Source organism: Acomys minous, assembly GCF_964271855.1.
Source record: "Acomys minous genome assembly, chromosome: 18".
Taxonomy (NCBI): Eukaryota; Metazoa; Chordata; class Mammalia; order Rodentia; family Muridae; genus Acomys; species Acomys minous.
In genome coordinates, this window is record NC_140501.1 from 57582505 (window position 1) to 57607093 (window position 24589).

At 46.0% G+C, this 24589-nt stretch overlaps 1 protein-coding gene across 9 annotated transcripts in view; it reads right to left on the reverse strand.

The window, feature by feature from the left end:
- TRIM13 (tripartite motif containing 13) overlaps positions 1-24589 on the reverse strand; it is a 35668-nt gene that overhangs the window by 6936 nt on the left and 4143 nt on the right. Inside the window, exons 1-3 of one of the 9 annotated variants that reach the window (XM_084767459.1) lie at positions 2842-3026; positions 1560-1742; positions 1188-1280 (exon numbers count right to left, since the gene is read on the reverse strand). The exons of 1 other annotated variant lie outside the window; for it this stretch is intronic. In XM_084767459.1, the coding sequence (XP_084623585.1) occupies positions 1188-1280; positions 1560-1742; positions 2842-2872 (307 nt within the window). In that variant the 5' untranslated portion in view covers positions 2873-3026. Of the gene's footprint in view, positions 1-1180; positions 1281-1559; positions 2147-2604; positions 2812-2841; positions 3027-24589 lie in introns of those variants that run through there. 7 more of the 9 variants (XM_084767458.1, XM_084767460.1, XM_084767461.1 and 4 more) reach the window with 7 other exon arrangements.

The window sequence follows — 24589 nt, forward strand, 5'->3', positions numbered from 1 at the left end:
GCTCACGTCCCAGCTTCATAAGTGAAGCGCTGAGCCCAGTTCACCTTGCCCTCCCACGCCGAAGCACAGACCTCGAATTTTGAAAATTCTAGGGCTCAGCACTACCCAGAAAATACATCAAGAATTTAATATTCTAACCCATGCACAGTGGCCCACGCCTTTAATCCAATCCCAGCACTGAATGCAGAGGCAGGCAGACATGTTGGTTCAGGCCAGCCTGGTCTACCTAGGGAGTTGTCACAAAAAAAAAAAAAAAAAAAAAATCAACTGACACTTGCAGGTTACAACTTATCACTGAGGTGTGTCAGGACAGGAATTCTAGACAAAACTGCTTGCTATTCCACACACACTGCCTTCCACAATGGAACTTGCCAGACACCAGGAAAGTGGATTGCTGGCTGTCTCTGGCCCATAATAGGCTCATGCTTGGCTGGCTTATGTAGCCCAGGTTCATCTGCCTAAGGCTGTGCTGGCCCCTCCTGTGTGAATTAAGACATAACAACAGACCAACCTGAAAAACATCAATTCAGATTGTTTCCAGGTGATCCTAGGCTGTATCCAATGGATGCTTAGCATTACGTGGGGCGGGGGTGTCGCTCTGGGGTACACAGACTATATTAGCAAACCCCAAGGTGTCCTGGGTTCCTCTCAAAGCTTATGTACGAAAAAGGCATAATCGGTTAAGAGCCCCAGAAGCAGAAAGAATACCTATATACTGGCATCGTTCTTAAAAGTGCCCACCATGCAAACATGTAGAGCTGCAGGAAACTCAAGCCCTGTTCTCCAGCCCCAGTAGCCAGACAAGTAAGACAAGCCACACAAAAGAAATGCTGCTGGGCAGCCTGCTCTACAAAGTGAGTCCAGAACAGCCAAGGCTACACAGAGAAGCCCTGTCTCGAAAAAAAAAATAAAATAAAATAATAAAAATAAGAAATGCTGCTGGATCCCTTTTCTTCCTTTACAGCACAATTTTATTAAACCGTGTATAATTATTATCAATGAAATGAATGGCAAGCACGGATTCTGTCTAAATTCTGAAATATGAAAACAAAGGCCACCTTATTGCTGAAAGAGGTGGGTGAGGACATATTCTTCGTAATTTCATCTGGAATGGTTCTAGGTCTAATAAAATCGGGCATCTTTTTCCTCACAAATACCAGAACATAAAGGAAAATACTACCGTTTACCTCTGTCCCCAGCAAGAAGGTGCAGGTTATATTTCTCTGGGAAAAACCGATTTTTGTTTTTTTTCCACGTTTTGATTGTAAAACTAAAGAACGCTGTAGAGAAAGGAGAGAGGGCGTTATACACATACATCCGCATTCTTGGCCCTCCATTTGTTTTTCAATCACCCCCACCAAAAAATAAATAAAACAAAAAATAAGGCAGCTCGCGGTGCCTAGGCTTCCTGGCCAGGCTGCCTCCCCAGCGGCGCGCGGATCTTCCGGACGGCGACACAGGCCGGCTGCCACCACGCCGCGCCGCCCATCAGCCCACGCAGGTGTCCGCGGCTTGCCTCAGCGACCCTCCATCCTCCCCAAACCCAGGACGCCGCTCACCTCCGCCGCGGTGGCCAGGGCAGCGCGGGCGCAAAATGGACCCGGCGGCCACGCCCTCGGCCACGCGCCGCCGCGCGCCTGCGCACCGCCGGGTCGGCCCAGCATCGCGCGAGCGCTCCAGCGACGCTGAACCGCCAAGATGGGTTTGGAGAGTTGTACTTTTTGTTGTTGCTCCTTGCATTTCTAGGAACAAAAATAAAGCCCAGCCTTTCACACCGCCTTGCCTACATCTCAGGACCAGGGATCTAAAAGCATTACTGCGGTTCCCCTCCGAGGCAAGAAAGAACTTTTAACTGGTTTTTAAGTATCTGCCAGCAGCAGCTGCTCTGACTATCCTGACTTAACACCTCCTATGTAGAGACTGTGTGGTTACAGATGATGAAAAATGGTTCCGATCCAAACCTGAAAGCCTAAGGAAATTAGGTAAATGCAGGGTAAGTGTCCCGGAGGAGCATGTCCGCTTCCGCTTGGGAAAGTCGGGGCCTTTAAGACAATAAATTTAGGCGTGGGCGTGGTGGTGCACGCCTTTAATCCCAGGACTCCGAAGGCAGAGGCAGGCGGATCGGGAGTTCAAGGCCGTGCTGATCTACAAAGCGAGTCCAGGGCAGCCAAGGCTAACAGAGAAACACTGTCTCGAAAAAGCAAACTTGGGAAAAGTGCGTTTCCAAGTCAATAAACTGCCACTCTACGTCTACACACACACACACAGCGTGTGGCCTCGGCTACAGCATTTTGAAGAACAAGTCCTATAATTTCTAGTTTAGTCCTCACGAGAACATTGTACAATAGAATCAAGAGCCTAAAAGAAAAAGAGGTGGCTCTCAAACTCCATGAACGCCTGTAACCGGTTAAATTATCTAATATATATATATACAGAAGAAGCACAAACTGGGGTGAAAACCTGCTAGCCCGGCAAGGTAGCTTTATTTTCTGAACTATATACAAAATAACTATTTATAAACCGATTCTACAAGTACTAGCACTTTAGAAATCTAGTCTACCTTACTCTTGAGCTCCTCCAAACCGAAAAGGGAGAGCTCCTTACCTGTCTTTCCTAGACTGTGTTTCACCTGTGTCCGTGTTGTTCCTCCAAGCCCAAAGAGAGGAGCCCCTTCCATAAAGAACCTTCCCAGGTAAGGGAGAGAGCAGAAGAGCCCCAAAGCTCCAATTGCCTTAATAGAATTCCCTAGCTCCTCCTCCCCTACACCCTTGGCCGGCTGAGCCATGCCACCGCCATGGTGGGGGTGCCCAGGCCAGGTCAGTAGGGGCCAAACCGTTTCACCTTTACCGTGGGGTAGCTCCAGGCCACCCATCCGAGAACAAGTTTTCTCCTAAGCAGCTCGCCTTAAAATAGACAGGAACTTGCCATCTCCTTAGCATTCTCGTCTGTGGAGGCTTTTAGAGGGCTACCCAAACTGCATCTTTTCAGGACACACCTGTGGGAAAGACTGTACGCTTTGTCACAGGTGAAAGCAGTCTTGGCGGGCTTTACCCTTGGGCACCCCATGGATACCTTGAGATAGACTGGGTGGAGCCAGCCTGGGCCTGGAATTCAGGAAGCCGACCTGGGGACTCCACCTGGACTATTGTGTTTCTAATCGACCCTCAATGGGAGAAGGAGACCACCCTTCCGCAGGACAGGCAGGAGGAGAGAACAACAGCAGGTTGAGACCTGGCTTGAGCACACGTGGATCAGCGAACAGGCAGGCAGGCCAGAGACACCTAAGGACCCGTCCCGTGGAACAGATACCGGAAGGTTCACTCTTTTTTCCCTTTAACCTTTTTTCCCTCTTGTGTAAGCTAGTTGGGTTGTATAATAAAGTTTAATTGTTAAAAAAAAAAACAGAGCCTACACACACCTAACTGCATCTGACAAACACAGCATCTATCTAGGCTTTAGTGTTTTACCAACAATGGAGGTTTCAATGTACAATAATCAAATATCCTGTAACAGTCATGTGCTTTTGTACAGCACCAAAAATGTCAGTGCAGGGCTAAAGAGATGGATCAGACGTCAAGAGCACTGGCTGCTCTTCCAGAGGTCCTGAGTTCAATTCACAGCAACCACATGGTGGCTCACAACCATCTATAATGTGATGTGATGCTCCCCTCTGGCCAGTAGGTGTACATGCAGGCAGAGCACTGTATACATAATAATAAATAAATCTTTTTTTTTTTTAAGGCCAGAAATCTTAAAAAATAAAAAGTAAGTGCAAATGAAAACTTCATCCTATACCCGCACAAAATTGTGGGTCATTATAAATACGCTGGTAACTGGGAATAGTGGCACAGGCCTTAATCCCAGCATTCGGGAGACAGAGGCAGATGGATCTCTATGAGTTCGAGGCCAGCCTGGTCTACAAAGCAAGTCCAGGACAGCCAAGGCTACACAGAGGAGCCCTGTCTCGAAAAACAAAACCACAATATAAAAAACAAAACAAAAACCCACAATATAGTGTATAACAACATACAACCATTAAAAAGAATATAAAGGGCCAGTGGAGTTGCTCAGCAAGGAAGAGTGCTGCCGTCAGGGCTGCTGCCTGGGTTCAATCCTGGAAACCACAGTAGGTGGGAGAGAACCAATTTTTTATTATTATTATTTTTTAGTTTATTCACTTTACATCCTGATGGTAGCCCTCTCCCTTGTCTCCTCTCAGCCCCACCCTTCCCTCCCTGTTCCTCCCATGCCACCATCCTTCCCTCCCTGTTCCTCCCATGCCACCATCCTTCCCTCCCTGTTCCTCCCATGCCACCACCCTTCCCTCCCTGTTCCTCCCATGCCACCATCCTTCCCTCCCTGTTCCTCCCATGCCCTACCCTGGTCCTCAGAAAGGGGGAGCCCTCCTCCCCTACCAACTGACCCCCAGCCTATCAAGTCTCATCAGGACTGCCTGCATCCTCTTCCTCTGTGGCCTGGTATAGGCTCTGATTCCTTAATGATTCTACTTTATTAGGAATTTATTAAAGGAATGCACCTCCCTTACAATCAGACCACCCTGGACAGGGGGGAAAGGAGATTAAGGAGAACAAGAAGGAAACCTTCTGGGTATCAGTTCCACAGGGCACTTCCTCTGGCGTAAATCTCGGGATTCTAGCAGATCCTCTTATCTGACAGAAGCCGCACCTTCCGTGGACAGAACCTGGAGGAATCCACCGAGCCCCTGCCCGCAGCCAAATCCTCCAACTCCCGTGCGGTGGGCAGGAACCTCTGATCTCTGTCACATTCCCAGGTGTCTTTCTCCTCCTAATTGGTATAGTGCCCCGGGCGGAGTCTCTGGAGGCTGTCTTTTGATGAAGCTTCCTCTCCGAGTCTATCTAAGATCTTTATCAGCTTGTAGAGACAAGGTCTCAGTGGGGTCAAGCTACCCAAGACTTTCACCTTGGGCCCAGCCTAAGGCCAGGAAGGTTACAGTCTCTCCACAGCCTGGTAAAGGGGAAGTGATCAAAGAGCAGGCAACAGAGTCACAGTAGAGACAGTCCCTGCTCCCCTTACTGGGCGACTCGTATGGAGACTGAGCTTACTAGGGGCTACATTGAGCAGGGCTTTTTCAAAGCTTCCTCTGCCCTCCACACTTGTGCCATGGCACATGCATGATGGTATACACACACAAATCATCATCATCACCATATTTAAATAAACAAGGCATAGCTCCATGAATCAGATACACAAGACACTTACTTAAAATTCAAGATAAGCCAGGCATGGTGGCGCACACCCTTAATCCCAGCACTCGGGAGACAGAGGCAGGCGGATCGCTGTGAGTTCGAGGCCAACCTGGTCTACAGAGCGAGTCCAGGACAACCAAGTCTACACAGAGAAACCCTGTCTCAAAAGACCAAAAAAAAAAAAAAAAGGGCATATTTTGGGAACCAGGAAGAAGAAAGAGGAAAAGGCAGCTTAAACTGGGGAGGGAACCAGAATGCCCAGGGCAGATACAGTGTGAACCTCAAAAGGGTAGGGACCAAGGCATAAATACCTAGAGAGAACTGTGTACTGATCCCTCATGACCATACATGCCTCAAACGCCAGAGGCACCCCAGGCACATGAAGTGTTACAATGATGTGTTTGCTGTAGACAAAGACTGTAGTGGATGCTGTCGGCTAGAGATCACTGTGGGAGAAACTCGGCCTGGGAGGGCCTGCTGACCTACTACTCAGCCACACAGGCCAGTCTTTATTCCACTGTGAAGGGTAAAGGAGGATTAAGGACAGAGAGACAAGACACAGGCAGTGCTCTTCCTAGGAGAATGGCAAGAGAGAGACAGCAGTGAAAGGTGACGGGTAGGGATGTCAGAGTGTTTATAATAAAGGCCAGCTCCAAGGCTGCACTCGGAAGAGTATCCCCAAGTGACTGCAAGGGTCAGAAGTAGAGCCACCTGCCCTAACCCAGCCCAGAACACACTTCTTTCCTTAATAATCTCAGTGATGGCTGAGGCTCCTCATATAAAACTGATAATGCACAGTTTTTATTAAGGTTGGACTACATGTTGAACAATGGCTATAGATATATATATATCTGCTGAGGACCCTTGAGTTAAGATTCTTTTTCACAGTGATGATTACAGGAAATATAATCCCAACAGATAGTAGCATCCAAGATCTTGGTCTTTTAAAAAAAAAAATCTCTCCTTATATATGATTATGCATATGTGGACCATCTGCATATGCTTATGTTTTGGGGGTTGGGGTTTTTTGTTGTTGTTTTGGGTTTTTGATTGTTTATTGTTGTTAGTATTTTTGATTGTTTGTTTTGTTGTTTTTCAGGACAGGGTTTCTCTGTGTGTCCTTGGCTGTCTTGGACTGGCATTGTAGCCGCAAACTCACAGTGCCTGCTTCTGCCTCCTGAGAGATGGGATTACAGGCGTAATTCCACACCCGGCTGCTTATGTTTTTATGTCATTTACACAATATTAAGTTGGCTTGTCAGTGCCCATGTAAACAAAAGATGTTAAATTGGCCCAGCTTCCTTTTGGCTTATAGTAAAAGTAAAAATTTAAGGGAAAAGTCCCAACCCTAATTGCCTAAACACGGTAAGTGAGCTTGGCCACATGTCCAGTATGCCAACTAAAGGGAAAAAGTACAGCAAAGGACGAAGAGCGGTTAATCAATATGAAAACTTTGTAAAACAAGTAGAGGTGATTAATGGTCCTAGATCTTTCTTTGGGGGTATTAACAAGAGTTTTGTTTGTTTGATTGGCTGTTTGTTTTTCAAAACAGGGTTTCTCTGTGTAGCACTGACTGTTCTGTAGACCAGACTGGTCCTGTACCACCTAATTAACATTTTCACAAATGTACTTGAAAGGTACCTTGACTTCTTCATTCTGTTACTATAAAAACTTCACCAAACTGTTGCCACATTGAGATACGGAATTTGGGGTAACCTGTGTTCCCAGGCCAGAGTCACCATTCTCTAGCTCCAGAGTGACTTCTTATCCCCTTTGAGGGAAAGTTACACTTTCTGTATCAACAGTTCATAAGGTGGAGAGGTCAAGAAATACACATCAACTCCTGGCCTCACACGCACACTCAGGCATGGGCATACATGCACGCCCCAAGGCAATATCCCCTCCCCCTGACCTTACAAAGTCATGGGGAGGTATCCTTGACACTAATAAACAGAATTCCACAGAAGTTGGAGCCAGAAGACCTGCAGTGGGGTCCTGGGAATAGATATTTTAAGATAATACCGCCAGGTGTCGTGGTGCACGCCTTTAATTCCAGCACTCAGGAGGCAGAGGGACCAGGCTGTGAGTGAGTGAGTGGTCTACAAAGAGAGTTCCAGGAGGCGCCAGGGCTATTACACAGAGAGACCCTGTCTCAAAAAACCAACAAAATGATAATACCAATTGTCCTTAAGTTCCTGTGTGTTTCCTGACATCCCCCTCCTATGTGTTTCTTTCTTTTCCCCTATGTATTTCTATTATTTAAAAACTAAGACATGAGGGACTGGAGAGATGGCTCAGAGGTTAAGAGCACCAGCTGCTCTTCCAAAGATCCTGAGTTTAATTCCCAGCAACCACATGGTGGCTCACAACCATCTGTCATGAGATCCTATGTCTTCCTGTGGCGAGTAGAACGCTGTATAAATAATAAATAAATCTTTTAAAAAAATAAAAACTAAGAAATGAAAAATTGGCTATTAAATTGTGTGTGTGTGTGTGGTGTGTGTGTGTGTGTGTGTGTGTGTGTGTGTGTGTGTGTGTATGTTTGGTTTTTGAGATGAGGTTTCTCTGTGTAGCCTTGGCTGTCCTGGACTCACTTTGTACACCAGGCTGGCCTCAAACTCACAGCAATCCACCTGCCTCTGGCTCCTGAGTGCTGGGATTAAAAGTATATGCCACTACTGCCCCACTACAATAAAAGTTTTTTAATGTAAAAAAAAAAAAGGGTCCCACCTTTAGCTGGGCACAGTGGCACATGCCTGTAATCCCAGCACTCAGGAGGCAGAGGCAGTCAGATCTCTGTGAGTTCCAAGCCAGCTTTGTTTACAAAGCAAGTCCAAAGCCCAGCATGGTGGTGCATGCCTTTAATCAAACAAACAAACAAACAGCAGAAAGAATCCCATCTTTGGGGACACAAGCGTCAGTGATTAGGAAAGTAACAGGCCAAATGTTTCTCTGCCTCTGAGATTTATTTATTTATTACTTATACAGTATTCTACCTCTATGTGTGCCTACAGGCCAGAAGAGGGCACCAAATCTCATTGTAGATGGTTGTGAACCACCATGTGGTTGGTGGGAATTGAACTCAGGACCTTTGGAAGACCCGACAGTGCTCTTAATCTCTGAGCCATCTCTCCAGGCCCCACTTCCTGATCTTAATGAAACATCCCTGACTCCTTAGGAGACGTGGACACCTGATCCCCAAATTCCTGTGTTAAGAAATAGAACAAGGGAGCCAGGCATGGTGGCTCACGCCTTTAATCCCAGCACTCGGGAGGCAGAGGTAGGCGGATCGCTGTGAGTTCGAGGCCAGCCTGGTCTACAAAGTGAGTCCAGGACAGCCAAGGCCACACAGAGAGACCCTGTCTCGAAAAAAACCAAAAAAAAAAAAAAAGTACTTGAAAAAAATCTTTCAGTAAGCCCCAACTCATGCTGGCTCGCCCTGAAGTCCTTTCCTGTGTCCAAGTCAAGAATCCACTTCTACCTAATTGGATGGCCTAAAAGATTGCAGGAGTTTTTCAGGCACCAGGCAGTGTAGAGCTGCCTCTCTGGCCCTGCCATCTTGTTACTATTGATAGGTTTTATTTTACATTGAGGGAAGACATCAGGTGTATATAATCAGTTTCACATCATTTTTTTTTTTCAGGATAGGGTGTCTCTGTGTTAGCCTTGGCTGTCCTGGACTCGCTTTGTAGACAAGGCTGGCCTCGAACTCACAGTGATCCACCTGCCTCTGCCTCCCGAGTGCTGGGATTAAAGGTGTGCGCCACCACTCCTGGCTCCAGTTTCACATCTTAAAGGATCTTTCTGACCACAGCAGAGGAAGAAGGTGTTGCTGAGAAGCAGCATGGAGGAGCAGCTTATAGAATGTGGAGGAGCAGCTTATAGAATGTGGAGGAGCAGCTTATAGAATGTGGAGGAGCAGCTTATAGAATGTGGAGGAGCAGCTTATACAACGTGGAGGAGCAGCTTATAGAACAGATGAGAGAGCAAAAGATGGAGCCAGAGTGAGAGGAAGGCTAAATTTTTAAGTTTATTTTGAGGTGGCAACTGTAGAAAGTTGGTTAGGGCCTAAGAGGAGAAGAGACGCTAACAAAATCTTCCAGGTGGGGCCCCAGTCCTGAATCCTGATAAGCTGGGTTGCCATGAGAAAGGAGATAGAAGACACGGGCAAACCTTCTAGAGACTTCTGTTGTCCCAGAGAGAAATGTGTTTTCCTACCTTCTTCAGTAACCAGAACTACAGAAATTCAGCCCCCCACACCGGCTGAGGGGAGAGTCCCTCTCTGCTGTTTTCTATGCCCTCTGCTCCTGAGGAGTACGTTTCCACTGTATTTAACAGTAGTTTGGGGCATTTAACTTTCACACAGGGAAATAAAAGGCCTGCTCACATTTCAAAAGACTCTGAAGGCTTTTTCAGGTCATGTTTGTTCACTTAGCACTTAGGAGGAATAACTAAAAGCTGAAATTACAAACTTCTGTTGATTTAAAAAAAAAAAACCACAACCAAACCATAACATAAAGTGCATCTTAAGTAATACTGTGACGTAAGACAGGCATCACCTGCGTTTGAACAGGTTAAAGGCTGAAACAGCAGTATCCAGCCCTGCCCCCTGGGTGTGTGTATGTCAGACTTCTGCAACTCCGTCCCCCAGCCCTCTCATTTCCATCCAGCCTGGCCTCATTTTCCCCTGGAAACAGTTCTAAAGTTAGTGTGATACCGCACAGCCTGTGTTGCCAGTAGCCGTTTCTTGGGCGGCTATTTGGCTTGGCGAGAGCTTGATCAGGGGCAACTGAACATTTCAAGCCTCTCAGTGGCAGCCTGTGAAAAGATGCCTGTGTGGAATTTTAGCAGACACTCCGGCCCTTGAGGCATTTACTCTCTTCCCCTCTTTCTTTCTGAGAGAAGATCCCTAAAGGGCTTTCTATGCCTGGCCCTCTTTCTGAGATGGCGGCGTCTTGCATCGGTCAGGCTGCCCTGGAACTCACTGTGTAACCCAGGCTGCCCTGAAACTCTTTATTCTCCTGCCTCAGCTCCAGTCTCCGATGCTGGGATGACACCAGCCAACACACCTGACCCTTAGAAATGCTCTTGCTAGCATCCTCCGCCTCACGAGATCTCCCTGACTGTTGGAGGTCTGGGCCTCCACGCCATGAAAGCAGCTGCTTTTCTTTTCAGCCCTGGAGGGGTGGCGGAGGGAGTCAATAAGCCGAGGATCCTTTCCTCTTCTAACCCACTCGTCCTTTAAAAACTGCCCGTTGCTGCAAAGTGGTGACTTCTCACAGGAAGCCACAAGGCTGAAAGCCTAACATGGCTGCCTTAAAAAGTTTAAAAAAAAAAAAATCTTATTTAGGGTCAGGTACCTGCCTAAGTGGCATAGTGATTACTTGGTACGTGCTTCTGAAAGCCGGGCTGCCTGGGCTAGCTCATCCTTCAAGGCTGCTTGCACAAAGAGGAACAGATCTCTCACATCTGCCCCATTTCAGACCCTGAGAAGGTAGGTGCCTCACGGTCTTCACCCCGGGACTCACCTCGGATTCTAGGAGTAGCGCAGCCTCACCAACAGATCACCCAATTACAGCAGCCCCCTGCGCTGCAGTAGTCATCTGATGGGAATCAAACTGTCCCCTCAAGTGATGAGCGAGATAACCTCTTTGAACAACCTGGCGAGGATCTATCAGGACCCACCGTGATCAGGACTGCTTAATTGCACACACTTCTCTACTTAAACCTAAGAGCTAAAGTGTACAGCTTAAGATCCAGTCCATAGCCCGGCTGTGGTGGCGCGCGCCTTTAATCCCAGCACTTGGGAGGCAGAGGCAGGCGGATCGGTATAAGTTCGAGGCCAGCCCTGTCTACAAAGTGAGTCCAGGACAGCCAAGGCTATACAGAGAAACCCTGTCACAAAACAAAAACAAACAAACAAACAAAGATCCAGTTCGTACCATGTCAGTGTCCTAATTTGGGGTCATTAAACTTCTTCATGTATTCCTCCTCCCAAAATGGTGACATTTATTACAATTCTCTCTGCCCTTCACTATCGACCCCCTCTTTAGTGGCAATACTGGGTTGGGTGGCCCCACCTGCTTTTTTTCAGGAGTCCTGGAGTTAGGGCTTTTACTCGAAGACTTCTGCAATCCTCTTTACCACTTGGGACCTTGCAAAGGCGGTCCTGAGCTGAGCGACAAGGTCTTCTCACACCTTTGCTCCATGGCTGAACTTCTGGCAGTCACTGTTGCTCTCTGTTCTCAGGAAGGACAGAGGAGTCGAAGAACCCACAGCCTCCTCCAGTGTGTGCTGTCAAGGCAGCCTCGGAGGCAGAATTCTGGCCCTAAGGAATCACAATCCTAACAAGATTTTTAACATGGTGCTCAGGAGATTCCTGGACATCCCAGGATTGCCAGGAAGGTTGGGTCAGGGCTTAGGATCTTCTCTCCCCACGGGCAGGTTCTTACATTACAACCGGGTCTAGTTAAGTCTCCTTAAAATCTTCAGCCTCACTTCACTGTGCTTGCTTTCCAAAGAATACAGTTGTTGTTTTTTTTAAGATGTATTTATTTATCATGCATATAGTGCTGTGCCTGCATGGACATGTGCTGGCCAGAAGAGGGCATCAGATCCCCACTATAGATGGTTGTGTGCCACCATGTGGCTGCTGGGAATTGAACTCAAGACCTCTGGAAGAGCAGTCAGTGCTCTTAACCTATGAGCCATCTCTCCAGCTCCCAGTCTTTTTATTCAACCACTCTGTCTGTCCTGCCCTCGTGAAGCCAGGGCGCTTCCCCCACAGCCCCACTCCCTTCCACCAGACTGCTTCTTGCTCCCCTGCTCAGGCTGGGACCCATCTCCTGACAGTAGCATTTCCTTAAGGGATGGGGGATTTTGTTTTGCTTTTTGCTTCTTCCCAAGTAAGGTCCTCTAATACCAACCAAATCCTGCCCCCTGTGCTCCATCTCTGAGCTATTTCAATCTGACTAGGAGAGCCTTGGAATTGAGCCCCAGACTCTGCAGCTCCTAGTCCTAGGAGATTTGTTCTTGTGGGTCTCTCATGCACCAAATCCCCTTTCCCATGGCTGATTCTGATCTCAAGTACCCCCACGTATTCAAAGCCTATTCCAAATCTTCTAAAAAGTATCCTCAGAATGGTGCCCATATTCATTAAAATAGTATCTTTCCAAAGTGTTGTATAGTTTACATTTATAATCAATAATAACAACAACAACAACACTATCCTGACAGCTGTTGTGTAGTCAATTTCCTACAAGAGTCAAACACTCCATCCTGCAATAAAGATCCTTAAGACAAAAATAAATTATTTAAAATAGCTTCAGGAAGTCCCTGAAACTGAGCAGATTCACTAAATCCCTCCCTCCCAAGAACAAGCAATACTGAGCCCTGGTTTTCAACCTTCCTAATGCTTTGACCCTTTAATCCAGTTCCTGTTTTGGTCCCCCACCACCACCATAAAATTATTTTCATTGCTACTTCATAACTGTAATTTTGCTACAGTTATGAATTGTAAAGTAAATATCTGTGTTTTCCAATGGTCTTAAGTGACCCTGTCATGACCCATACATAGGTTGTGAACACTGGGTTAGAGTTAAACAAGCTTAGCTATCTAAAAGAAGCAGAGACCATCCAAGCAGCCTGGAAGAAGTTTAGACCAACTGAGCCGCCTGGAACGGGCACTCTGCAACCTGTTGAGCTGCCTCCAGCCTGTGCAGAGTGCTCCAGGCTGTGCAGAGTGCTCCTGGCTTCCAGGGTGTGTGAGTTGTCACTCATGCTGCAGTGGGCTTCTGTGATAACGTGTCTTTGAGTCATTTCTGCTCCTGTAAGTAAGCCTTCTCCCATATTCCTGTACATAACACCAATAAAGCTCACTAGTTCACCAAGTCGGACTTCGGTGGCGTCCACAGTTTGGTTATGTCAATGGGCTTCCTGTGCAGGGTGAGTAGGCACGTATGATCCACAGAACACAGCTTAGAAAGATGAGCTCATTTCACCTTTCAAATAGTCCAGTGAAGCAGCTAGTTATTAACCTCTTGTATAGACAGCAGGGAGATAAAGGCATAGAGAGTTTAAGACAAATCAGAACTGTAGCGCAGGTACTCTAAATGCCTTCAAACCATACACTGGGCTGGGCTGTTTGTCTAAAACAGCAGTTCTCAACCTGTGGGTTGCGACCCCTTTTGACAAACCTATATCTCCAATAATATTTACTTTATAATTCATAACAGTAGCAAAGTTACAGTTATGAATGGGCAATTAAAATAATATTATGGTTTGGGGGGTGTGGTCACCACAACATGAGGAACTGTGTTAAAGGGTCAAAGCATTAGGAAAGTTGAGAACCGCTGGTCTTAAAAGCGCTAAAAAGTACATATTCAAACATATGAACTATACACACAAAGTCGTATTTTAGTGCTGGTGCTGGAACCCAGGTTCTAAATATTTCTATTTCAATGCACATATATAGAGAAACAGCAGTGGGAGTGTAATTGCCTTTTCCTCCCGCTAGCCACCACTCTCCACTGTTAGCACAGGCCTAACACCCACTTCAGAGAGCAGCTTAGTCTTTTCAGCCACATCCTTTTGAGTTTATAGGACCAGCTTCATAGACCCCATTTTCCTCTGAGATGAGGGGGTTCACTAATGAATGTCAAGACTATTCCAATATAAAAATTAAAGCCTCCCAGCATTTGGAGGCAGAGGCAGGCAGATCTCTGTGATTTCCAGGACACCCTGATCTACAGAGCAAATGGCAACACAGAGAAACCGTGTGTCAGAAAAACAAAAAAAAAGTAAAACAATAAAATAATAATAATAATAATAATAATAATAATAATAATAATAATAGCAGCCAGGAACTGACCTGGAAACTTTATATTTGGCTTCCTGTTCTCAGAGCCGACCCTTCCTGTACGAGTCTTGTGTCTTAGGCCAAGCGTAATTTGGGTTTGTTCTGCACACTGATGATATCCTAATGCATTTCTGAAGATGTACATTGAATGTCTGGGCAGCATCAGTCGGTAGACTTGACATGGTCTAGTAATCCGCAAGTGGGTCCTCTGCCATTGGTGCAAGTGCGCCCTCTGCCGGCCATGTGGACACACGCAGCCAGCGAGGGGCCTGGCTCCCCAGAGCAAAGAACGTGCATTTTGCCTTCTGTGATTTATCACTCCCAGAGCTAGGAAGGCAGAAGGCTTAGGGCTGGGCTTACAAAGTCAAATGAAAGTCTCCAGCCCTAAAAGGTGTCACAGGGGGCCACATCCAATCCGAGCAGTATGCCACTGGAGAGGCAGGGCCAGCACTGCTTCTCAGGTTCCCATTAATTTTATACCTCAAGTTTATGCAAGAATCATACAGCTCAGTACAGGGCTCTATTGCTAGGAATGATGACTTACAACAAAGCCCATGGGTGCTAACCTGCAGACCCAGGTACCTGGGAGCAGTCCTGGCAGCCAGTCCCCCAGGACAGTCACAAACACTGCAGAAAAAGGCCAGATGTTCATTGGCGGGGGAGGGAGGGGCTAGAGAGATGGCTCAGCTGTTAAGATCTGTGTGTGTGTGTGTGTGTGTGTTGATGATTAATCTTGGTGTCAACTTGATGACATCTGGAATCAATTAAAAGGCCTGGACTGTTGTGTGTAGTGTTGTCTGGGTCAGATTATTCAGAATAGGAAGACCTTCCCTAAATGTGGGTGGCATTTTCTGATGGAAGCTCAGATTAAAGGCCTTGGAAGATAAAAAAAAAAAAACTTCGCATTTTGCTTGTTTGCCTTCACTCTTGCTAGCAAATTCATCTATCCTGTTGCTGCTGCACCCTTCCACAGATCATAGAAGCAACTTCTCTGGGCTTCCAGCATAGGCTAAAGATGAGCATCTCTCCAAGGCTGCTCAGCAGCCCCGGAGTGGGACTGCTGAGACTTTAGCCTAACTGGCTGAGGTCTTTCCAGGGCGAAACAACCATGGCTAAACAAGCTGACCTAACAAATCCCCTTTTAACGGATATATTTGTCAGTTCTGTTCCTCTAGAGCAATGGTTCTCAAAATGTGGGCCAGGACCCCACAGATCACTTATCAGATTCGTTATCACATATCAGATCACGTTACAATTCATAACAGTAGCAAAATTACAGTTATGAATAATAATGAAAATAATCTTATGCTTGGGGGTCACCCTGGCGCGAGGAAGTGTATTGAAGGGTCACAGCAGTAGGAAGGTTGAGAACCACTGACCTAGAGAAACCTGGCTAAGCCACTCAGAGAGAGAGAAAACAGCCGAGTGTGGCGGTACACACTTTTAACCCCTGCACTCCAGCAGCAGAAGCAGGCGGGGCTCTATGAGTTCAAGGCCAGCCTAGTCTACAAAGCAAGAGAGTTTCAGGCTGGTCAGGGCCACAAAGTGAGACCTGTTAGAAAACAAACAAGCAAAATGTCCCCCAAAACTTTATTTATTTATTTTTTAAGAGAGGGTTGGGAAATAGAAGAGTGCAGATATGGCTGGTTGTGGGCCAGGACTTGAACTATCCTCAGCATTTTCAATTTACAATTCAAGTGTAAGAACTGCATATATTTAAGGAGACAGCTACTATGAAAGCGCATAAGGAAAAGCACGGAAAGCATGCTGCCAGCAGCTCCCACCACACACCCGCTGTGGATGCACAGAGGTCACCGTGAGCAGGAAGAGGTGGACCACACCCAACACAGCCACCTACACGCTGATCAGCCCCGGAGGAGCTGGCCATGTGGGGTGAAGCCAGGTGCTCGCAGCCAGTGGCTTACTGTAGACCCTCGGATGGGCCTCCTGCCCCTAAAAGTACTTACCTAGTCCCTAGCAAAGCTGAACCTATTGCCAAAACAAAACCAAAACTCTCCATCTAAAGTACCAAAGACACTTCCCTGTTTTCCTTTTTTAGTGAAACCAAACCTTACATTGCATCCATATTGTGCCTCTGCCTAGTTTGTTGGTTGGGTTGTCCCGTTGGGTAGTGCTAGGTTGCATTTTACGAGTGTGTGCGTGTGCGTGTGCGTGTGTGTGTGTGTGTGTGTAAAGATCTCTCCACATATGCCTTCCTCATTCCAATCCTCTACTCCATATACAGAGATAGATAGATGATAGATAGATAGATAGATAGATAGATAGATAGATAGATAGATGATAGATTGGATACTGAGATATAGAGACAGATATTAAGAGATAGACAGATGAGTAGATAAAGATTAGAGAGATGGACAGATGGAGATTCCATATATATATATTTTTTTTTAATTTTTTAATTTTTTATTTTGAGAGAGAGAGAGAGATGGACAGATACTGAGAGACAGAGCTGCCTGGCCGTGGTGGCACACACTTTTAATCTCAGCCCTCGGGAGGCAGAGGCAGGTGGATCTCTATGAGTTCGAGGCCAGCCTGGTCTCCAAAGTGAGTTCCAGGAGAGCCTGAGCTACACACAGCAACCCTGTCTTGAAAAACAAAAATACAGAGAGAGCTAGAGGAGCAGATGGGCAGATAGTGAGAGACAGATGAGCAGGCAGATTGCTAATCACCACGCAGACGCTGAACGTCAGGATTCTGCTGTGGTCCGCCTACCTGTGATGTCACTGTTTACCTGCCAAGGGGGGGGGGGGGGGCGTGGCCCTGCCCAGGGCCATATAAAAGAACAGACCCTCCACTGAGTCTCTCTCTCTCTCCCCCTCTCCTTCTCTCCCTCTCCCTCCTCTCCTCTCCTCTCTCTCCCTCCCTCTGTCTCTCCCTCCCTCTCTCTCCCTCTCCCTCTCCTCTCTCTCTCTGGGGTACCCCCTTTCTCCCTATCCTTCTCCCTCCATGCTCATCTAATAAACTCTGTATAACATAATATCTGCTTGGTACCTTGTATCCTAACATTTGCCATTTATCTTTAATTTTTATATATAATACTGGACAAATATAGCACCAATATACCAAATTCATGATACTGAATGGCGTTGCTACCACACCAGAAAATCCCCACAGTTTGATTCATTCATTCATTCATTTTAACAACACTAAAGATTGCTGAAACCTAGAACTGTCCAGGCAAGTGCTCTCCCACAGAACTACAACCCACCCCTTCGTAACTCTTACGAAGGTATGTTTTTGAGTGAGAGGAGGATGACGAACGCTTTGAAATTTCAATGTGTTTGGAGCACAGCTTAAAACATCTAGGGGAGTTTACAGTTAGTGTTACGCTAGAGGTAAACAAAGCTGTGGGGGCGCTGTCTTGAGAAATAACCTGAAGTCACTAGAGCAAGGCAAATAGCTGATTTTTTCTCTTCAAATTTCAGAGAGTCTTGGATTACAGAAAAGACAAATATGCACCTACAGCTTTAGAAAAGACACACACACACACACACACACACACACACACACACACACACACACGTACACACCCTCCACTGACCAGTGCTCAGAAGGAAATGGACACTCAGGCTGTGCAGGTCTGGCTCCTGGGTCGGGGCGTTTTCTGTAATTTCTCTACTACTCAGGCAAGTTAAATTCTCAACACCAAGAAGCCCTTTTTTTCTAACACTAAAAATCATTCAAAAATGTTCTCCGGCCATCTCTCACAAAATATTAAAATTATTTTACATACTTGTCTTCATTCAAGCTTTGGAACATGGAACTCCAGTTGTTACATCTGTGCGGAGCCTAGACATTGTGATGTCATTAAAATATCATTTCCAGGGGCTGGAGAGATGGCTCAGAGGTTAAGAGCACTGGCTGCTCTTCCAGAGGTCCTGAGTTCAATTCCCAGCAACCACATGGTGGCTCACAACCATCTATAATGAGATCTGGTGCCCTCTTCTGGCCTGCAGGTGTACATGCAGGCACAATACTGTATACATAATAAATAAACCTTTTAAAAATATCATTTTCATACTTTTATCTTGCAAAATTTTAATCACATACAAAAATAGGACCATGATGAATCCCCATTGATATCTTTAAGATCCACCTACAGCAGATGATTAATCTGTCCTTTTACCGCCAATTAGTTTTCTACTGTGTGGATTGCCAGCTTTTTTTTTTTTTTTTTTTTTTTTTTTGGTTTTTTGAGACAGGGTCTCTCTGTGTAGCCTTGGCTGTCCTGGACTTGCTTTGTAGATCAGGCTGGCCTCGAACTCACAACGATTGGCCTGCCTCTGCCTCCCGAGTGCTGGGATTAAAGGTGTGCGCCACCACGCCCAGCTTGCCAGCTTTCCTGTGAACCCTGATTCTTTTGGAAGCATTTATGTTTTGTGTGACCATAAACCAGCATATCTCGATCTAGCATTGGGAGAAAGCTCCTATGTCCTATCTCCTCCAGATTTAGACTTCTCCTCTATTTTTTATATAAATATGTAGTAGGTGCAAATGTATGTATTTATGTAGTAATTCCAGTTTGTGTTGAGTAATATTTATGAGTAAGTATAGAATATCCTTCTTGCAATTATAAAACGAGCTATTCCTTTCTTAATGTTCTTTTCTTTTTCCTTTTTCTCTTTATGTAGCACTGGCTGTCCTGAAACTCACTCTATAGACCAGGCTGGCCTTGAACTCACAGAGATCTGCCTGCCTTTGTCTCCCAAGTGTTGGGATTAAAGGTGTGCACCAGCACTGCATTACCTATTAATGTTTCTTAATAAAAAAAAATTAATGAATTATTAAAATATCAATTTGGCCTTGAGTAAGAATAGCTACAAGAAAGCTCAGTATGGTAGCACACACCTATAACCTCAGCAATTGGGAGACTGAGGCAGGAGGATTACAAGTTTGAGGCCAGCCTGGACTACTGAGTTGGAAGCTAGCCTAAGCTTTGTTGTTGTTGTTGTTGTTTGGTTTTTCAAGACAGAGTCTATCTGTGTAGCCTTGGCTGTCCTGAACTTGCTTTATAGACCAGGCTGGCCTCGAACTCACAGTCAACTGCCTGCCTCTGCCTCCCAAGTGCTGGGATTAAAGGCTAGTTTGCTAGCCTAAACTTTATAGGAAGATCCTGTCTAAAAAGTCCCCACCCCACCCCCAGTGCCTTCATATGTACTGATTAGAAATTAGAAACTATTACCTACCAATTGTTTTTCTTTTTTTTTTTTTTTTTTTTTGGTTTTTTTCGAGACATGGTCTCTCTGTGTTAGCCTTGGCTATCCTGGACTCACTTTGTAGACCAGGCTGGCCTCAAACTCACAGCAATCCGCCTGCCTCTGCCTCCCGAGTGCTGGGATTAAAGGCATGCGCCACCACGCCCGGCTCTACCAATTGTTTTTCATCTTCACGAATACATTACTATCCCTCAGGTAGACCTGTGGATTCCTGCATTATATTTTCTATGCTATATAGACAGGAGTCCCATAAAAGTATTTACCCAGAGCCCCACACGCCCTGGAGTTAGCTGTTCCTGAATTACAGTCCTGTCCTGCGGGGACAACTTCAAACCAGGGTTCACCTGAAAGAAGGGGTGCATATGGGGGAAGAACAGACAGGAAGGCCAGGTCGAGGTTCTCCGATCCAGCCCTCCGTTTATTAAAGCACAATGCAAGGTTTATATAGACATCAGACACCTGCCTCCATCCCACTTTGCCCTCAGGACAGGCTGCAAAGGAAGCATTCTCCTGCTAAGGTCTCCTGTTACAAGTCCTCAGGGGGAGCTGGGAAGAATAGAGCCTGGAGAGACTCTCTGCCCAAGTTCCTTTGTCTTCTCTCAGCAGGAGGTAGTTCACGCTTTCAGGTGTAGCAGCTTGCTCTGCGACACAGAGGATTATCCTAACACAAAGGATCCGCCCAGCAGGTTCTGGCTAGCAGAAGGCTGCCTTCGCGTTCCCTGAGTCACAGCGGTGAATTATGGCTCCTGACAATACATTTGATTAGAAAGTCAGGAAAGATTGCTCCTCCAGCAGTGGTGAGGGACAGGGAGGTTGCCCAGCGGTCACGTGCTTGTCTCGCATATATGAGACCCTGGGTTTAATCTCCACAACTGCTAAAAAGTAAGACAAAACAACAAAACAAGTAACAGGCTGATGTCTAAGCTACAGTTTTTGTGAACTTTGTGAACTGTGACTCCTTTCCAGTATCTTTATAAACTTCAAGTTTCCATCAGTTTCTCACATTTGTCATTTTCATGTTTGAACTGTTAGGTCAGTGGGAACCTGTATGAATTAGAGACGACACTGTGGTGGTTTCAATTAGAATGGCTCTCAAGCACGGGCTTATGCATTGGAATTCTTGGTCTGCATTTGGTGAAATGGGTTGGGGAGGATTAGGCAGTGTGGCTGTGTTGGAGGAGGGATGTCGCTGGGGGTGGGCTTTAAGGTTTCCTAAAACCTAGGCTAAGAAGCCTCAGGTGGCTCACTTGGTAAAGCACCAGACCTTAAGTCTGGAGGTCTGGGCTTCAAACCCAAATAGAACTATTTTAAAATGCTGGATGTGGTAGCACAGGCCTGTAATCCTACTACTTGGGGAGGCAGAAGCAGGCAGAACTCTCTGAGTTCGAGGCCAGCCTGGTCTATAAAACAAGTCTAGGACAGCCAGTGCTACACAGAAAAACTCTGTCTCAAAAAAACAACAAAACAGAGCTGGAGAGATGGCTCAGAAGTTAAGAGCACTGGATGGGTCCTGAGTTCAATTCCCAGCAACCACATGCTGGCTCATAATCCTCTATAATGAGATCTGGTGCCCTCTTCTGGCCTGCAGGTAGAACATTGTATGCTTAAAAAACAAACAAGCTGGGCAGTGGTGGCGCACGCCTTTAATCCCAGCACTCCAGAGGCAGAGGCAGGCGGATCGCTGTGAGTTCGAGGCCAGCCTGGTCTACAAAGTGAGTCCAGGACAGCCAAGGCTACACAGAGAAACTCTGTCTCAAAAAACGAAAACAAAAAACAAACAAACAAACAAATACCCCATGGTCTCTCTGTCCACTTCATGGTTGCTGTGGCGACATGTGAGCTGTGCTCACGTGTGTCTTCTGTCATCCTCCCTGCCGTGATGCCACGAACTCTGATGAGAAAGCCCAATAAACTCTTTCTTCTATAAGTGGCCCGGGCGTCTGCACAGCAGGAGAACAGCGGCTGAAACAGCTCCTTTGGTGGTTGATTTTCTTTGCCATCCTGACTTGCTTAGACTCCCCAGGAAAACAGATCGATCTATGACAACACTTCCAGAAGATTAACTGAAGCTGGAAAACCCACCCTGAATGTGGGCTCATTCCCTAACATTGGGGGCAGAGCAAAAGCCAATCAAACTATTCAACAATTTCTCATCTCTTACAGATTATAGAACACACACACAAAACATGTTTACACACTCACACAATACATAATCACACACACACTATATATATTCACAATCACACCTTACTGCTGCCTGAGAAGTGTCACTTTTGATTACTCTAGTTGTACATAAAAGCAATTTCACTATCTCTACTTTGTAGACCTGGCTGGCCTCAAACTCACAGTGATCCGCCTGCCTCCACCTCCTGAGTGCTGGGATTAAAGGCGTGAGCCACCACGCCCAGCTCTTGTCTAATACTCTTAGGCGTGCCTTGCAGATTCTGCTATTACATTGTGTGTAATAACAAACAGTGTGTTATTTCATATATGTGTAGACATACCATTGTTAAAACATTCTGGTTAATTGATTTTCTTTTTCTTTTCATGTCAAGTAACTACATTCAAGCTACACACTGTCTTAGCTACCGTTTCTATTGCTGCAATGAAACACCATGACTAAAGGCAAGCTGGGGGTAAAGTTTATTTGGCGTACACTTCCACACCAAGATCCTTTATCTGAGGAAGTCAGGGCAGGAACTCCAGGAGGGTTGGAACCTGGAGGCAGGAGCTGATGCGGAGGCCATGGAGGGTGCTGCTTACTGGCTTGCTCAGCCTGCTTTCTTACAGAACCCAGGACCACAGCCCAGGGATGGCAGCACCCACAATGGGCTGGGCCCTCCCCCATTAATCACTAATTGAGAAAATGCCTTACAGCTGCATCTCATGGACATATTTCCTCAACTGAGGCTGCTTCCTCTCTGATGAGTCAGCGTGTATCAGGCTGACATGCACCTGCCAGTGCGGTGTCAGATAGCTGAAGTTCAGTTCTCCTTTATAACACATAGAGAACGCTGCAGGATTTCTGTCTCTAGCAGATCAAAATTTTAATTCCTATAATTTCAGAGCACAAAAATGATAGGATTTCTTACATTAGTACTACATTAATTTGCTCCTAGTCAATGGTGGGCAACCTAAACCAGACACTTCCCTTCAATTTTACCCTGGTTTCTCCTTACCTAGTACAGAGCCAGACAACACAAGGTAGATAAGTACTACAGCAGGATACAGATTGCTTGATTCTTCTCGGTTGGGTAAGACAGCAACTTTATACAGGGAAGCAAATGTGTAAACAGCCAATGAGTGTCAGGACCACCCAGTAGTCTAAAATCACGATCACGGGTTCAGGGATGAACAATGGCGAGGATGGTGAACCGCAACGCCAGCAGTAAGGGAAGGAGGCGAGATGGGACAGGATTCCCCCTCTGAAGAATTTTCCCATGTCGTATTGGAAACTGACAGCAAAACCCCTCATCCTATCTGAGCCTAGAACTCAATTCTGCACACACAAGTACAGATGCTCCTTCATTTACTGTAGGCGCATGTCCCTACAAAGCTATCATAAACTGAAAATACACCTAGGGTTCAGGCCTGTTGCTCAGCGGTGAACTGCATACTTATCATGTGTAAGGCCCTGGTTCATCCTCAGCACCCAAAGGAGACTGGGAGAGAGGCATGGAAAGGAGAGGAGAGAGCTAATTCACGCAACCCACTGACATCTCAGCTTGGCAACACTTGGAGCGTGGATTACTGACTGTAGCTGACGGCCAGCACCACAGAGGTGTTCTACTGCATAGTGTAAGCCCAGGGGAAACAGTCTAAATCAAGGCCAGGCATGGTGGACACCTGCAATCTCAGCACCCAGAAGGTAGAGGCAGAGATAAGAGAGCAGGAGTTCAAGGCTACCTTCAGCTACAAAACAAGTTCAAGCCATCCTGAGATACCCGAGGCTCTGTCTCAAAGCAAAACCAAACAAAAATCCAACATTCAAAAAACAGTTACTACTGAATGTATTTTGTTTTCAAATGCTCCTGAAGTTTAAAAATCCTGAAATCATAAGTCAGGAACTATCTGTACACAATAAAAGTATGGACTTTTAAAAGAAAGCAGCATGCATATGCCAAAAGAAAACAGTATTTTAGAACCTTTAAAATAAAAAGCTGTTTACGGGGCTGGAGAGATGGCTCAGAGGTTAAAAGCACTGACTCCTCTTCCAAAGGTCCTGAGTTCAATTCCCAGGAACCACATGGTGGCTCACAACCATCCTAAGTGAGATCTAGTGCCCTCTTCTGGCATGCAGGCACACATACAGGCAGAATACTGTATAAATAATACATAATAAATAAATAAATAAATAATTTTTTAAAAAAGTCTTTACTATGTTGGAAAATTGCTTCCAAAATAAAAAGTTTTCCAAAAGAAAGGCTATTCATAATATTTGAATCAGCAGTATAGAATCAGCTTACATCTGTGCAGCCATCTTTATGAATGATATATAAGATAGTGTGGTGGAGCTGGAGAGCTGGCTCAGAAGTTAAGAGCACTGGCTGCTCTCCCAGAGGTCCTAAGTTCAATTCCCAGCAACCACATGGTGGCTCACACCCATCTATAACGTGATCTGATGCCCTTTTCTGTCCTGCAAGTATACATGCAGGAAGCGCACTGTATAAATAAGTAAGTCTTAAAAAAAAAAAAGCATAGTGGTTTGAATTACAACGGCCGCCATAGACTCATAGGGGGCAGCATTATTGGAGGTGTGGAGCCCTCTTTGGGTGGGCAGGCACACATGCAGGCAAACATTGTATGCATAATAAATAATCTTTAAACAAATTATATGTCTGTGCAGATGCCCACATACAATAGGGCATCAGATGTCCTTGCAGCTGGAGCTACAGATGTTTGTGAGCTGCCTGATATGGGTGCTGGGAACTGAACCCAGAGCCTCTGGAAGAGTGTGCTTAACCACTGAGCCATCTCTCCAGACTGCAATTTCTCCTTTTTTTCCCCCCTTGTTGTTGTTTTTGTTTTTTGTTTTGTTTTGTTTTTGTTTTTGTTTTGAGTCAAGGTTTCTCTGTATGGCCCTGGCTGTCCTGAACTCTCTTTGTAGACCAGGCTGGCCTTGAACTCTTATTCGCTTGCCTCTCCTCCTCCCAAGTGCTGGGATCACAGGTGTGCTCTACCACACCTGGAGCAATTTCTCCTTTTCATTCAGACCAGGAACCCAGGCAGGTAATAGTGCCACCACCAGTGGGCAGGTCTTCCCACCT